The sequence below is a fragment of the Dermacentor andersoni genome, chromosome 9 (genome assembly GCF_023375885.2).
Source record: "Dermacentor andersoni chromosome 9, qqDerAnde1_hic_scaffold, whole genome shotgun sequence".
Lineage (NCBI taxonomy): Eukaryota > Metazoa > Arthropoda > Arachnida > Ixodida > Ixodidae > Dermacentor > Dermacentor andersoni.
The window spans coordinates 67,523,549-67,539,462 of NC_092822.1; the positions used below are offsets into that span (position 1 = coordinate 67,523,549).

The 15,914-nt window shown below is 46.1% G+C and overlaps 1 protein-coding gene across 1 annotated transcript in view; it reads right to left on the reverse strand.

Annotated features, from left to right (window-relative positions):
* LOC126528204 (structural maintenance of chromosomes protein 6-like) overlaps window positions 1-15,914 on the reverse strand; it is an 82,277-nt gene that overhangs the window by 8,957 nt on the left and 57,406 nt on the right. The window contains exons 17-19 of the mRNA XM_055069184.2: window positions 12,974-13,111; window positions 6,020-6,138; window positions 3,405-3,504 (exon numbers count right to left, since the gene is read on the reverse strand). Coding sequence (XP_054925159.1) covers window positions 3,405-3,504; window positions 6,020-6,138; window positions 12,974-13,111 — 357 coding nt within the window. The remainder of the gene's footprint in view (window positions 1-3,404; window positions 3,505-6,019; window positions 6,139-12,973; window positions 13,112-15,914) is intronic.

Genomic DNA, 15,914 nt, shown 5'->3' on the forward strand with positions numbered 1-15,914 from the left:
TTGAGGCCGTATAAACTTTTAAATATTCGCTTACTAAATTAACAAGCATGGTGTCCGTCCCGCGCACACAGACAAACATGAACACGTCTCGCACGATGACTGCGGAAACTCTTTATCAGCAGTAGCAGGAGCGAGTGAATCATGTAGCGAATTGACCTTTTGTGCAGCCTCTCGCTTCAACGCAAACTAAGCGATGAGAGCACAGTGCAGTGCGCCTCGATGCATAGACACTCCATTGCAGATCGCTTTCAAGATAGGCGCCGCGTGGCCGTGCCATACATAGCAGCCACCGTAGTAGAACGCATCTCCTGTATGCACAAGTCCCACACGCAAGTCTCGGGAACTCCGAACGCCCATGATGCAGCCCGATTTCCATCCGTCTAAGCACACGTGATCACTTTCCTTTTAGTTACGGCATCGTGAAGTCGGCATGTCTTTGCAGTCGGCACTTCCATGCTGATAGTACAAATGCAGAAAACGGGAAGACGGACAGCACAACACATACTACAGCACATGGAGGAAGCTATGGCAGCTAGGCTCAAAGCACGTATGAGGGGCTATTTTGAAATGCCAATGGCGATATGGTAAAGCAGATTTAGGGTCAAACTCGATTCTAAACGCACACACAATTTTCGGACCCATGTTATCGGAAAAAAAAGTGTGCGTTAGATTCGAGTAAATACGGTACTTACATTCCCTGTGGAGCCTGAATTATCGGTCTTTGACTGTAATACAGGAACAGCTGCGGCTCGTACAGCTATGCTGGCTACATAGGCTACACAGTATGTTACATAATAGCTGTGGTATACTGCCAACTTGTGAACTTTACAATGAATAAAATCTTGCAAAGGGTGGGAGGGGATAGCCCGCATCTGTTTTTAAAGCTTGCACTGAACACACACCGTTTCAGGAATACACAGACAATTTAATAACAAGAGTTTATCCTTAAATGCAGCATATCGAGCAGCAGCTAACTTCGAACAGTAAATACTGGCAAGCAACGAACTGTGTTTACATTACAGTGACTTAGATGTTGCCAAGTTCACCTGCTTCAGGAATCTGTTTGCCGAAACATTTTGCAAAATGACGCTTCACAAATGTCAGTACGTCGCTTGGGTGTTCGATGCAATGTCGACTGATCTTCGCTAGTGATGATTGTGTTAACGCTATTAATGGCCAAAATAACACGTATATACAGTCAAACCTCGTTAATACGTACCCGCTTAATGTGTAATTGCGGTTTAAATGTCTCGAAGATTCCCCTACCCAGTCCCCATTGAACCCCGTGTATTAGTTGCCTGCTTTAGCCGCAGTCGCTGAGTGCCCGCCAAACGGTTGGTGCTTACTATTAACTTTTTTGTTCTACACGCACAGCCATAAGATCGGCAAAATATCATATGTGCAGACGTTCGATTCTCGAGTTGCGACACCCGGATGACAGCCACCAACGACAGTGATGTTTAAACATGGTCACCATGATGTAGTCCCTGCTCATACAGCAGCGCACAAAAGCATGGCCTTCAAGATACACTTCCAGTAACACAAAGCTGCCAGTAGAGCTGCGAATTCGCTGACGCTGTCAAACTCAATCCAATCCAAGTAGTAACTGCGCAGAAGCACATTTTTTAAAAATGCATAGGCAGTTCTATGCTTACCCAATAAGAAAAATGTCCGTCCGTTCGTTCGTTAAGACAACCGCTTTCACAATAAAGCACGCAGCAGCGAGTGACTGTACCTTCACGCTGCCTGTCGTTTCAACGTGAGTGGGGCGGAGAGAACACAGCGCTCACGAAGCTCTCGTCATAAGCCGTACCCCTGCCCCTTTCGCAGATCACTTTTAATATATGGGCCTGCACGTATCTCTTCAGCGAGCAACAGGGGAAACTCTGTCCGCTTCGCAGATCGTTTTCAAAATACGGTCCGCACGGCCATGCCATATACGCAGGCGCTACCGGTGTACTTTTGATCACGGTTCATAATGGCTCGAGGCAGATGGATAAGGCGCTAACGAGCAATAACGGCTTATAATGATTGGAACGTCATCAGTGCACCGGGCGCCGCCACCTGCAGTATTATGCTTGCGTTATCAATGCACCTTGAATTGTTGTGCATACCAGTTCGTGTCACCGCAGCGCTGTCGTTTGTACTGGCCGGATGAAGTTTCATAACATTGATAATGACACCGGGCTGCATGGAGATGAGCAAGTAGCACAATGCTTATGGATACTTAGACAATGAAGTTCTTGCATGATTTCTTTTTCTTCACTCTGCCAGTGTGTTTGCAGTCATGGTGTTGTCGTGGTAGTGGTATTCAACGGTCTTTGCTGCGGCGTGTCGTGTTTATGTTATCGAGAAGTCGACGTTGTTACATGCGCGGACGATGTGGAAGTGGACGACAGCCCCTCATCATCTGACGCGGCGCGTGCTTCGAGCGTCATGCAAGCTTTCGCAGAGAAGCGGAGCTTCGCGGACAAACTCGCTCGCGGCCTTACAGAGCTTGAAGATGTTGCGGCAAGGCCACGATGGCGGCAAGTGAAGATCGCCGATTTTTTGCTGCCTACCCACAAATAAAGCCTGTCTGAGTGCATGTGTTCGAGAGCATCGTGATGTAATTCTTTTCTGGCCGGTAAGCAGCTTCTAAACTGGCATTGGCAGTTAATTCATCTATAGTTTAGTGCGTACCTAAATGTCGTTCCTGGTCGACTACGTATTAGTGAGGTTTGACTGTAACGCACTGGCCGATTTACTCATCGACACTGCCATCAATTGCAAATGACAGTTTCACTTCTCATCCAGCCGTACGTACTAAAGTGACACTTATCCAAGGTGTCACTAAATTTGCCGGTATGAGTCTAGTATAGGTTAAAGAAATGAACATCCTCTATATTGCATCTCGGCCCATAATGTGGGCAACTGTTGCTGATGTGCAGACATGACAGATTACAAAGTCAATACACATTTATTTCCTATTGTGAATTCACTATATTATCAGAATTCACTTAAAAAATTCAGACAAAATTTTGGAGAGAAAGTGTAGCACATACAAGAACATACGGTAAGGAACATTTCGTTCCAGTTGACATTACTGATATTGCCAACAGTTGAAAATTGACATTTCGAGCATAAATTTGCTAAGATCTAGTTCTTGCCATAAGGCGATAATGGGTTGCAGGCTAAAAAAAAAGGCTTACGAAAAGAACTGGAAAGGTTTCTTGTATACACAACAAATTAAGCAGGTTTCCTTATTTAGCATATTGCAATACCTCTGAAGAAAAGGTGTGTTGCATGTAACAACCGCAGCGCAGAGATACAAATCTAGGTCGGATAAACATCAAGACAGTGTTGAACAATCAATACACCCTCACAGAAAGGTCAAGACAACAAACATCAATTGCTGTACTCACCGATACAAAACTTCGGAGCTCCTGTGCCTTGTCCTTGATCTTTGTGTACTTTGCCAGGGACGATTTATACAGTTCTGCTGCTTCTTCTTTGTTACCCTTCCTGTTTGCAAAAGCCAACGTCGAATGCCATTAGAAAGCTTTCCTGAAGAATCTGACTACAGCCTTCCGTGCAACAAGTATTTGCAAAGGTCAACTTAGACGATCGAAAGTAAATATGGAGTCTTTCTCATCTCTTACCGTAACAACAGAAAAGGAAAGAGAAATAAGGTTGCAGCTATTGTTCTGGCAATGACCTCATTTACGAAGAAGCTGCAAACGTGCAATGTACACAACATAGCTCTTGTCCACAACGGCATCGCCTGCTCTGACCTCTGATATACATGCACAGGCAGCACTGCTCTCAGAAGCGCAGTTTGGTGAAAAAAACTACCAAGTGCCATGTTCAAATCTTGCACACTAGCTCAGCAGCTAGCGCATCTGACTCCCAACAACACATTGGTGCCGAGGCAGAAGTAGGATCCCCTGCGGCGGCGGTACTGTTTTCTTTGTCATATGACGAGAGTGAATCAAGCTGAGAAGGTAGCTTGACTATGACATTATTTGTTGTGTCGCAAGTGCGTGCCTTCGCGGGCACATGACACTATACTTTGTTTCGTATGTAGCATGCAATGGTGTAGAAGCTAGCAAGACTTCTTGCAGTAGCCAAGTTTACACCAAGAAATAGGTCATTGTGTAAATTGTGCAAAACTCCTTTTTTATATAAACTTAGTCGTTAATAAACAAAACTTCATCTTTAAAAATTAACAAACTGTGTTATACGGCTGCTAACCCATACGTTGACTTAGATCACCTTGCATTCCGTTCTCGGATTTCTTATTTCCAGCGTCGCAGAAGTCTCGCACAAAGATGTGACACCACGACCTTCATATAATCAAAATAGATATAACAAATTATTGCTTACATTGTAAAGTCGACGACCGATAACTCAGACTTCACAAGAGACATAAATAAGTCCAAACTATCGAGTGCTCAAAAAAAGAAGAAAGCTAATGTATCTAAAGAAGATAATTTTATTTATGTTTTAAAGGCCAACTGCAATGAAATTTCACTTGGGCTAAATTGACTATAAATGCCTAGCGTATACTCTCAAAGTAGTCTTGGCAAAGCCGCAGGGACGGTAATTGCCTAATTTCGTTATCAGCTATTAAATAGCACCTATGCAGATGACGTGTGCACCTGGCAGCAAAGCAGTAGCGATGCGGATATGGCAAATATTGAAGAACTGTACGCAACTGTTGACTTCTCAGTTGCACCAAGTTGTGCCTAGGCACTCAGGCACATTGCTCGCTTATTATTTGCAAGTTTACAGGTGTCTCTCTCTCAGTGTGCGTTCTCCCTGTAGCGCTTGTGATTTGATCTGCTGCAATAATGCAGATCCGTTGCGTCGCTGTCGTATGCTCAAACAGGTAAGCGAACACAAGCAATGGCTGTGCAGTACACAACGCTGAGTAGAGGAAGGCCGAACACATCTTTCCGGTGCCAGCTTTCAGGGCAAAAGCACGCACCACGGCGTAGCAGGCAAGTGTGACACAGACCAGTCAATGCGCACAAAGCAGGCAAGCTGTAGTTGAAGCTGCAAAAGCTACATTTCAACAACAGTCACTAACCCATCAAGATGTGCTTGGCAAACGCTTTCTCGGGGTGACTATTAGTACTGTATGCTGCAATGGCGCACGAATACCAAAGATAACGTTCAAGGGTAAGTTGTATTCAAGGGCAATATTCTTGGACTTAGTATTTCTGGTAGTGCATGATCTTCCAAGATATATTGCGCGTCTCTGCATCAGATGCGTCGAAGTAGACGAACAAAATCCTTTCCGACACAGGGCCAGAAACGAGCAGGAACCGCATGCTGCATTTGTCACAAAGGAGAACGTGGCGCGGCGGCTATGTAGTAAATGCAGCGGCAGACCATGCAGGAATGCAATGCTGCATTCCATAGCTTCGTTTCGGTTGGGAACTAATGTTGTTATTGCTATTTTGCATTGCGCATTTGCAGCGCTCTGCGCTTGCCTAGCTCCGAGAGATGTCCACATTAACCGTTGTGCAGCCAAATATGTCCAAATTAATGAGAGTATGATTGTATTACATATAGTGTATGCCTGCCGGGATCAAAAGACGAGTCCAAATTATCCGATTTTCTGAATCAACAAGGTTTTACTGTACATACATGCACTGTGCTGAGCCATGAGTACACAATTGTGCAGTCTATGCTATCACACGCAATCTGCACATAGGGTTGTCAAGTGTAGTCCAACAACCAAGCTAAGCTGCTGGCCAAGACGTGCCCGCCGAATCCTGCACGCGTCGTTTCAAGTTTACTGCTGAATACAGTCACCAAGACTTTTCGGAAAGAGAGGATGTGAAGGCCCAATTTCCAACAAGAAAGACTAGTGTGTGCATTCAAACTGGACAATTATGGTAACTGCTGCTGCGGTAATATAAAATCTGCAGATGGAAATGTTCACTTAAAATGAAGAACCAAAATTTTCATAATCTCAACAGATGTAATCACAGTCACCCCTAATCACCAGGAATTTAGCGTGATCACTTGCCTTTTTTCTTCAACTTGTAGGTGGCTCTCAAGCGCTTCAATTTCAGCAGCGATGGCAGTTGGTTTCCGCCTAGACGAGATTCGCTCGGATGCAGCTTCGACAGCCTTCTCTGTCAGTTCCTGCGTGACAGAAATTTACTGATGTCACAATCATGCCTGCCACAGACAGAGCTCTGGAAGAACAAGAGTCGAAGATGTCAAGGGGTAGAATGTCAATCCAGGAAATACCCTGCTTACTACATACATGTAGCAGGCAGCACTACGAAGGCTAGGGAGACGTCTCTCACCAGTAGAAGTTGTAACACATAGTGTCACACATGAAAGAAAGATATAGGTGTGTGTAATGTAATTTAATGTAACAGTAAGTCTCCTACTTTAATGTAGCAATATAAGAGGTATTTATTACGTAGAAGGGGTCGCAGATCTGAACATACCCCAAAGAAGTGGAGAGACATATTTCATCGACCAGCGGCCACCGGGCAGCACTCGCTCGCACGACCACTACATAGTTCGTCACATATTGGAAGCACAAAGGCGTACGAATACAGTAGAATCTCAATGATGCATAATTCCTCGGGAGCATGTGAAATATTCATATCATCCTGAATTTGTATGAGGCAAAACAAGCCAAGCCTGAACACGAAAATGAACACAAACTTTATTGGGCACAACTACTTCCGGCCAAAAAAAAGCGGCCGTGGCTTAGCTTGGTTAAGCCTGGTGATTGCGAAGCAATAGTAGCGCCCCTGGTGAGAGGAGCGGGAGTTAGGCCGCCGTTGGTGGCTACCGCCTCGCCTCGCGACGGCATGAGATGGGGCCCCGTTTTTACACAGCTGGTGTGACGTCACACCGACCGTAGCGCCCCTGGTGAGAGGAGCGGCAGTTAGGCCGCCGTTGGTGGCTACTGCCTTGCCTCGCGATGGCGTGAGATGGGGCCCCGTTTTTACACAGCTGGTGTGACGTCACTCTAGGTCATGTAGCGCGACGTCACGCAGCGAGGTCACGCTAAAGGTCAATGGTGCCTACCACCGCCTCGCCACGGAACGGGCTGAAGTGCGACCTAAAGTAGTATTGCTTCGCAATAAAAGTCCGTAATGTTTGTTTACACCTTCCTGCCCTCAATGTTGCCGACAAGACCCGCCTGAAAGACACAATGTCGTGCAACGGTTTCGTCGCTCACGCTGTCGGCACTTACGGTGCGGCAGCAGAACATGGAGAGCATGAAGGGTTTCTGATGTTGATGGCAGTTAACCACATGTCGGTACTTTCACCATTACAGTCCGTCTCGATTTCACTTACTTCGTCGACCAAGTCTTCAATGAACCTTAACTCACAAGTCGCAACCTTGTCGTCCACGGTGACGAAGTCTTGAGCAAAAGCTTGGAGTTTCCAGACTCTCACAGCCTTCAAACACCAAGTCCTTATCGGGCTCTTGATTATCTCCTATCGGAGGTACATCCAGTCCCATGTTAAATCCACATTTGCAAGAAAAGTTCGCAATCGTGCCCGAGGTCACACTGTCCAATGACATGGAAAAGAAATGCAACGCATCAAGTAGACTGATGCGCAAATTATCATCCTTGCAATCAATTTTTGCCAGGAGGCGCCTTACTAAATCGTCCCTTGAAGTGACGCTTCCCATTCCGAATTATTCCCGCATATAGTGGCTGCACATGGCTTGCAGTGTTCGCAGGCAGGAACCTCACGATGACGTTCAAGGTCGTTTCCTTTGGATGGGCCTAACACTGGTCTACAAAAAGTAAAATCTTTTACTTCTTTGCTGCCATTTTCCAATCCAGGGTTATGAGGCACTCGCAGAAATGCGAGGTCATCCCTGCTTTCTTGTTCCCCAAGTACAAACAAGTTAAGTGCTGCTGATCAGAAACGTCCTGCCGATGTCCTGCCAATCAGAAACACCTCGGCTGTTTAGACTTGCCTATGAAGGTAAGCTGCACTTTCTCTGAGCCATTGGCATTCATGAAAAAAAGCATGGTAACTCTTTGGTTATTTTTTTTTAGCTGCCCTGGCAAGCCTGGCCTTTCACACACAAGCTCCTCTCCCGTTGCAAGCTGAAGAAGAGACCCACCTCATCAGCATTAAATATGTCGCACAGTGAGTGGTCTGAAATCAGTGCTGGCAGCATGTTCAGCCAGTCACTGACAGCAGACTCAACCACTTTCTTCCCTTCACTGTAAATAACTCTGTGGACAAGTCCGTGTCTTTCTTTAAACCGATGCAACCATCACCTGGAAGTTTGAAAATTTTCAATTCCAAGGGAAAGCGCAATGTTGTCCGCTTTGTGGTTTAGCACCTTGCCGTTCATTCGCAAAACCATGTCAGCAGGACCTCTTCCAGCTTTACGTGTGTAGATGTCTTTGCCTGTTTGACATTCACATGGAAATGCTGGGCATTGTTCAACACAACGTCTCGCTGCCCAACAATGGTACAGAGCGGTGACGGCGCCTAACTCTTTTGCCAAATCAGTGCATTTCTTTTTAGGGTTTTCGTCGACCTTCTTGAGGATTTCAATTTTCTTCTTAAAAGAAAGGGCCCTCCGTTGCTGTGATATGTCGAACAGTGAACACTTCGGAACGTTTAGGCAGTCCACACTGCAACGCTCTAGCAGTTATGCTAAGTGTACAGGGCAGCTGCAGCAGTGAACAGTGAACAGAGGAATGCAGCAGCATGCAGCAGCCTGTGATGGCGATGGTGATTCGGCTTTCTTGTCAAGATCGAGTTGCCTGCACGAAAGCACAGTACGGCAATGGGGAAAAAAAAATCAAGCAGGCATAGCAATAACAAAGGGGGAAAAAAAGAAGCTAGTGTAGGCCAATGAGCTGCCAGGAAATGGGTGATGCAGCCTTGTCAGGCACGTGAGTCACCCTGGCTTCTCAGGTTTCATGCCACGCGCACTATGTATGCTACACTACTGGCGGCGGAGATGTGGAGGCGAAGGGAGGCGAGCATGGAGAGGAGGGCCGGTGGCTGCTGCCACTCGGCCAGCAGGGACTGGAGGTGAAGGAAAGCAGGTGTGAAAAGGGCCACCAGCCGCACATTAGCTACGGTGGCTACACTCCCCCTCCGAGACCAGCCCCGTCGCCCCGGCCGCGTGCGCCGGTCATTGGCCTGTTCGTATCATCCGCAAAGGCTTAAGAAACTGTTCGTGTCATGCAGAATCGTAGAGTATTCTATACAATGTAGTCTGTCCAAAACATTCTTGAAATTCGTATTGCCAAAGTTGGATCAACTGTAATCACATCATCAAGATTCTACTGCATATGATTTGACATAACTTTGCATCCACACAAGTTGTAGTTGTAATACAGTGTAGTCCACTTATAATGATCCCACATGTAACAATATACAGTGAAAGCTCGTTAATTCGACTTCCGTTAATTCGGAAAATCCGATAATTCGACCTTCGCGCCTGGTCCCTACAATTATATATAGGAGTCTATGGGACGAAACTCTCATTAATTCGGACGGATTCCAGCCCAACTTGGATAACTCGGACGATTTCAGGCAGCCACCGAGGCTCAAAAACGAAAATACGGCAAACGCGGCACAAAATTGATACCCAAACCAACGCCTCGTTGCCCAAACGCAGCATCGCCATTGACATCAAGTGGCTGAAACTTGGCCAGTCCAATCCAATTGGCTCGACTTGTGGCTGGATGGGTACTTTTCCTTGTTTTCGCATGTGTCGGCGTTATCGACGGCGCCATTTTGTCGCTTTGTTGCTGTTGGTGCGCTACATCCTTGCACGCTGTTTTGCCGAGGACCGCTGGATTTAGCGCAGCTCAGTTGTTGAACTTTATTGGTGCTTTTCTGTTGTGCGCCGGTGTCACTGCATTCTCCGCCGATGGCAACGCCGGCGAAGCGGTCGAAATACGAGGCGAAGGACTTGGCTACCAAGGTGAAAATTTCGCGGGCCCTGAAGGACGGACTCTCTCGACAAGAAGCCATGAAGAAGTACGATGTGAAAAGAAGTACCTTGAGCACGTATGTGAAAAATGAACAGATTCTTCAGGCGTTCAAAAGCGAGAAGTTTCGAGCGTCACGAAAGCGTCTGCAAACAGCAGCTCAACCAGAGTTGGAAGAGGCTTTGCTTCGGTGGGTGGTCGACTCGCGTAATGCAAATCTGCCATTGAGTGGACCCCTCATCATGGCGCAAGCCGAGAGGTTTGCACTGATGATGCATATCGATGCATTCAAGGCATCGGAAGGGTGGTGTGCGCGCTTCAGAGAGCGACATGGCCTCGTTTTTAAGACTGTGTGCGGCGAAAGAGGCGCTGTCAACGAAGATGTTGCCAACAACTGGAAGAACGCTCAGCTGCTCGAGCACATCGCCGCCTACGATCCAAATGACATATTTAATGCTGATGAAACAGCACTTTTCTTTAAGGCTTTGCCAGACAAGACTGTGACCATGAAAGGAGATCCGTGCATCGGTGGCAAAAGATCCAAGGAACGCGTCACCATTCGTTTAGCCGCCAACATGACAGGAACAGAGCGCTTGCCGCTTGTCATCATTGGAAAGGCACAAAAGCCACGGTGCTTTAAGAACATGCCTGCTCTTCCGGTGAAATACTGAGCGAATAAAAAGGCCTGGATGACGTCGGAAATTTTTCGTGGCTGGATGCAGAAGTTAGACCGACAGTTTTCCGCAAAGAACCGCAAAGTGTTAATGGTGCTGGACAATTGTAGTGCGCATAACAGTGTCACCGGACTGGACAATATAGAAGTTGTTTTCTTGCCGCCGAACACAACATCGGCCCTCCAACCGATGGACCAAGGCATAATTCAGTATGTCAAGACCAAATACCGCAGGCACGTGCTGGAACGGATGCTCCTGTGCCATGAAGTCGGCAAGCAGTACGACGTGAATCTTTTGAGCGCGGTCAACATTCTTGCCTACGTTTGGCACAACACTCCCGCGGATGTCGTCGCCAACTGTTTTAGACACAGTGGCTTCGTTGTGCGTGAGCCTGGCGATGATGCAGTGGCCGAAGTGTCGCTAGATGACAATAGAGATGACTGCGAGGATTTTGAAGGAGTTCTGCCGGATGCGGTGACGCTCGCTGATTACGTCGGCATTGATGACGGCGTTGTTACAGCCGGCTCACTTACTGAAGAAGAAATTGTCAGGGACATGCTGCACGGCGAAGATTCTGAGGAGGAACAGGAGCTGCGAGAGGAGCAGCCTCGGCCCCTTCGCACTGTGAAGGAAGCCGCGGAGGCCCTCGCTGTGTTGGAAGAATTTTGTTGGGACACTCCAGACAGCATGCGAGCTTCTAAGCACCTGGAAGGACTTTCGTAAAATAGTATCCGCGCGGGTTTCTGCTCAAAAGCAGACGAGCATCCTCGATTACTTTGCGCAGTAAAGGTTTGTTGATGAAAGTCGTGCATTTATTGTTTTTGTTGTCCGCTTGATAATTCGGACATTCAGTTAATTCGGACATAATTTGCGGTCCCTAGAAGTCCGAATTAACGAGCTTTTACTGTACCGGTTATAACGATGAGTCGCGTTCAGAGTCTGAACCTATGCATTAGGGCTATGAGTAAAAGAAAACATATGTAACAATGCGTTATTCATTGCATATCGGATATAACAATCCAAATTCTGCCTTTTGGGTGGCATTTTCCATGCTGAATAATAGTGAAATTTGCACTGCTAAGCTACCCTTAACCGAGACATGGGCAAAAAGGTTGCCTATGCGAGTTCGTATCTGTCTCCATTATTACACAGTGCACCCTGCCAGCGCACCAATTGCGAAAGCTAGGGAGAGCATCGCAAGTTGGCATCAGATGCTCAGCATCCGCGTTACCGGTGAGCGTCCAAAGAAGAAAAGGAAAAAATGCAAGAAGCTAATCGCGCTTGTGCCCCTCTTTCTACAATCTCTCTCTCTCCCTCAGCGAGCGTGGAAATGCGCCGCGGAAGCAGTGACAGGTGCGCCGACAAAGTGCAAAGCTGTGGCGTGACTTGAGACAAAGCTGCAAATTTTGCAAGGCTCAAAGTACGAGCTCGCGTCACTATCATGAAGGCTGGAACCAGTGACCATGCCGATCACCGAAAATGGCGGGCTTGCGCACCTGGGCGAAACTTCCCATGTGTGAAAACAACACGGTGGCAGCCGAGGACATTACTGAACTCTGGGAGCCTATTACTACAGGTGGTAAAATAGGTGGCGCTTCGATGCAGGAGTTTCTGAGTGCAGACGGCACCGCCGCGTTCTGTGAAGAATCTCCGACGGGGCTATCATTGTCACGACACACGGCGGCGTTGTGCAACGGAGGCGACAACAGCAGCAGCAGTGACGACGAGATTGACAGTGGCACGTCTACGACACCAACCCCAATGTTAAAAAAAGGCGAACTGTCGTCGATAGAGTCGCTCACTGATTTCATGCACGCTAAATTATAGCCACCAGTGTTCGCGAAGCTGGTGGATGCGATTCACACTGCAGTTGCGAACCTCTGCGAAAGAAGTGTAGATTCCCGACCATTACAGCGTGCCTAACGCTTGACATCCCGTTTAGAGATATATAAAAGTTACATTTTTCACAGGCTACTTTTTGCAAGATGAAATTTTTTATTGTAAGTGGCAAATTTGGTTTCGGAGCTACGAAGGTATGTACGGCACCTTTTTTCTCTTTATTTTTTTTGCAGCACTACAGAAATAGCGATGATCGGTTGTAACAATAGGATTTTTCATTCTTCTAGAAAATGTTATAGGTGGACCGCACTGCATATAAACTAGTTATTCCGTAGAATGTGGCAGAGATCAAGAACTACTGCACTGTAAATATGTGGAGAGAGACTTGCATAACTGCACTAGCGTAATTCAGCGGCAATGCTTGCCATGCACGAAACGAAGCATCAAGAAAGTCAATAGTCAAGAGTGTTTCGTTGCAGATGAAACTGCAAATGAAAGAGCACCTTGGCCAATGCTTACTTTCAGCTGCAGGCTGACAGCCTTGAGCTGCCGCTCCGAGGCCGACTGCCTCTGCTCGATGGCTTTCTTTTCTTCCTTCAGGCTTTCCATCTGACTTTTATCCTTCTGCAACTGGGCGTCAGCTTCGAGCAACTTTGTCTGCAATAAAACACAAGATGCAACAAAAATTTTCATTCTCGAAGCAAAACAGGTCACTACAACAGCTCCAACTGTCGAGCCTTTCTTTACATGTACATCGACACAAAGGTCCTTCAGCGGTGGAGTGAGTTTCACTAATACTGTTCTCACAGGGGCATTTTGAAGGCCTTTACCTTCAGTTGAATCGTCTATCAACTTAATGACGGAGTAGGCGCTGCTACATAGGCAGCCTTAATGACCACCAGGCCAACAGTCAATTGAGTCAAGTTTCACCGCACTCTATCGAAAACAAATGGCTGCTTAATGCGACACATACCTTGCTCAGCATCTACCAAAACAGTGCTGTTTAGTCAGCAATTATTATCTTCAATGACGTGAGAAATAACCACACACCCATTATGAAAAACACTTTTGCAACGGTGTGGTGCAGCGTTTAATACTAGTTGCAGACGAATTTCTTGGATTCCAAAAATTCGACTGAATATTCTGGACTACACACATGCACCATCAGGGCCGCCATGGAGCTAATGCATTTTTGCAACTTATTTTTCAGATGAATTTAGGCCCAAAAGTTCAATTTTCAGGACTAAATCGCTCATTCCGAGCCACGCTACCAAATCTTAAGAGCCATGTTGGATTTTTCGCAGGGTAGGCTTGGCTTCCAGTGGCCCACTTTACAGCCACTAAGATTGGGAGGCACACACTATGAATAGTGCGCACTGCACTCTATTCTTCCAGTCTCGGAGGCCATGCCCACTCTTCCTTGGCTGACAAAGCACTCCAGGGGATGGCACATTTTTTTTTTTTTTCCTGTGAGCACTGGCTTGTCGCAGCCATACTGGCGACATAATCACTCAATACATGACCTGGGTGTTTTTTTTTTCTGTTGCCATTGAGCAGGTATGTTTCGAAGACGTCGTATCTTTGTGTGTGTTTGTGTAGTTTCACATTTGTGTGATCAGCACCCTCTCCTGTGATTTCACAAGAGACAAGTGGTACGAAGAAACGTGGCTCCTTTCTCCGAATATCCATGGCGAACTCCGTCAGCAGAGATCACCAACGCGGTGATACTCTAGTCGATTGTGTATGAGGACATCACTCTTACACAAATCTAAGCAGCGCATTATTAGAGCTTTTCTTAAGCCTCTCTAAGCCTAATAAATTGTATTTTTTGGTGGAAGAAGTTCTTTTTAACTGTTCGTTTCTTCAGTCTATTTTTCGGTCCCCATGAGGTCCGTAAAATTAGTTGGTGACTCTATAATAAATGTGCCGGTGAATGAACGATACACGCATACAGTAAAATCTCATTACTATGAACACCACATTAACAAACTTTTCAGATTAACAAACCTTTCGGAAATCTTTCAAAAATCCCCTGCTGAATGCTTATAGTTTCAATGTAAGATATTCCAGTACTACAAGCTTTGGAATACCGAACATTTCAGAATAAAAATCGTTATTCAGTTTTCGTGTCATGTTAGCAGCACCTCAGTACAAAGAATTATTATTCGGAAATCTGCAGATTCTTAGATTTTCATCACGGCAACCGGAACAGCAGGCTAGCAGACAACAAGGTGCAGAAAGTGAACGCCGCGTCGTACGAGCTCGGAAAACCTGAGACAGCGCCAGAGAAAAAAAAAACATGGGAGGGGATTTTTTTCTTGTCTATTGCGGAGGCAACGACGGATCAGGTTTTGCTAGCGCGTACTCCGCCCAGACAAATGTCGCCTAGCAACGGCAATGCATCTCTTCCTTTTCTCGCTGGCCTTTCTGTGCACAAACCTTTCTTTCGTGCTTCTTTCTGCAGCTGTACCAGTTATGTGTGCGGTGAAATGTAACCCCCGTGCTAGTGGGGATGCCACACGGTTGTACTTTCCAGACGGTTTTGTTTACACGTGCTTGTACTCTGAAATAGTTCACCTGTGCTTAAACGGGACAGCTACGGTGTCCATGGCAAGGAATGTGATAAACAAACAAACAAAACAAAACATTGCCCTTTGTAGACAAGAGCATTTCAGTTGTTTTCTCGGCGTCAGTGTCTCTTTTGCGTGCAAGTCACTCCTACTACTATAACGATGCTTCGGTGGCGCAAGGCAGCGGAATCTGTGAAAAAAATAAGCAACAGCGCGGGCCGAGTGTTAGCAGCGACGTTTTCATTGATTGATCATACTGGTATAACTGATGAACTGATCTGTGGAATGGTTAATTTTGGGGCGTTCATTCTAACGACCTATCAAAACAACGAACAATTTGCCACGATCCCCTGAAGTTCGTTACATCGAGATTTCACTGTGGTAAACTGTTTACTTATGCGTGAGATCTCCAAGGGGATGTCACGACTGTCAAACACAAATTCGATACAGTATCAGAGTTTGATGTACCCAGGATCAACTGTATAAACTGTTTCACTAGATGAAACCGTTTCCATCTTAGCAACTAAAGAACACTCACCCCTCTGCCTCCCTTGCTTTAATCTATTTAGAGCTTTGTCAACTTCTGGCTGTTCAGTTAATATTTTATGCAAATCCCACAACTAGTCCAACTATTTGACACTATATTACTATTTGCTTCAAACTGACTTCAAACCAAAAAATTGACATTCCCACAAATCTACAAGTAGGCAATTAGAGTTGCTCAATTGACCTCCTCACAAGAAAGCTCTGTCACATACGAAAACACCTTCACTACATCTAATATTTGTTAAACGCATATATTAGAAACATGCTGGTATTGGCAAAAATATTTTAGATTTTTTTTATATTAAATAACCCATCAAGCCCTTCATTATATAGTCAAACCTCGT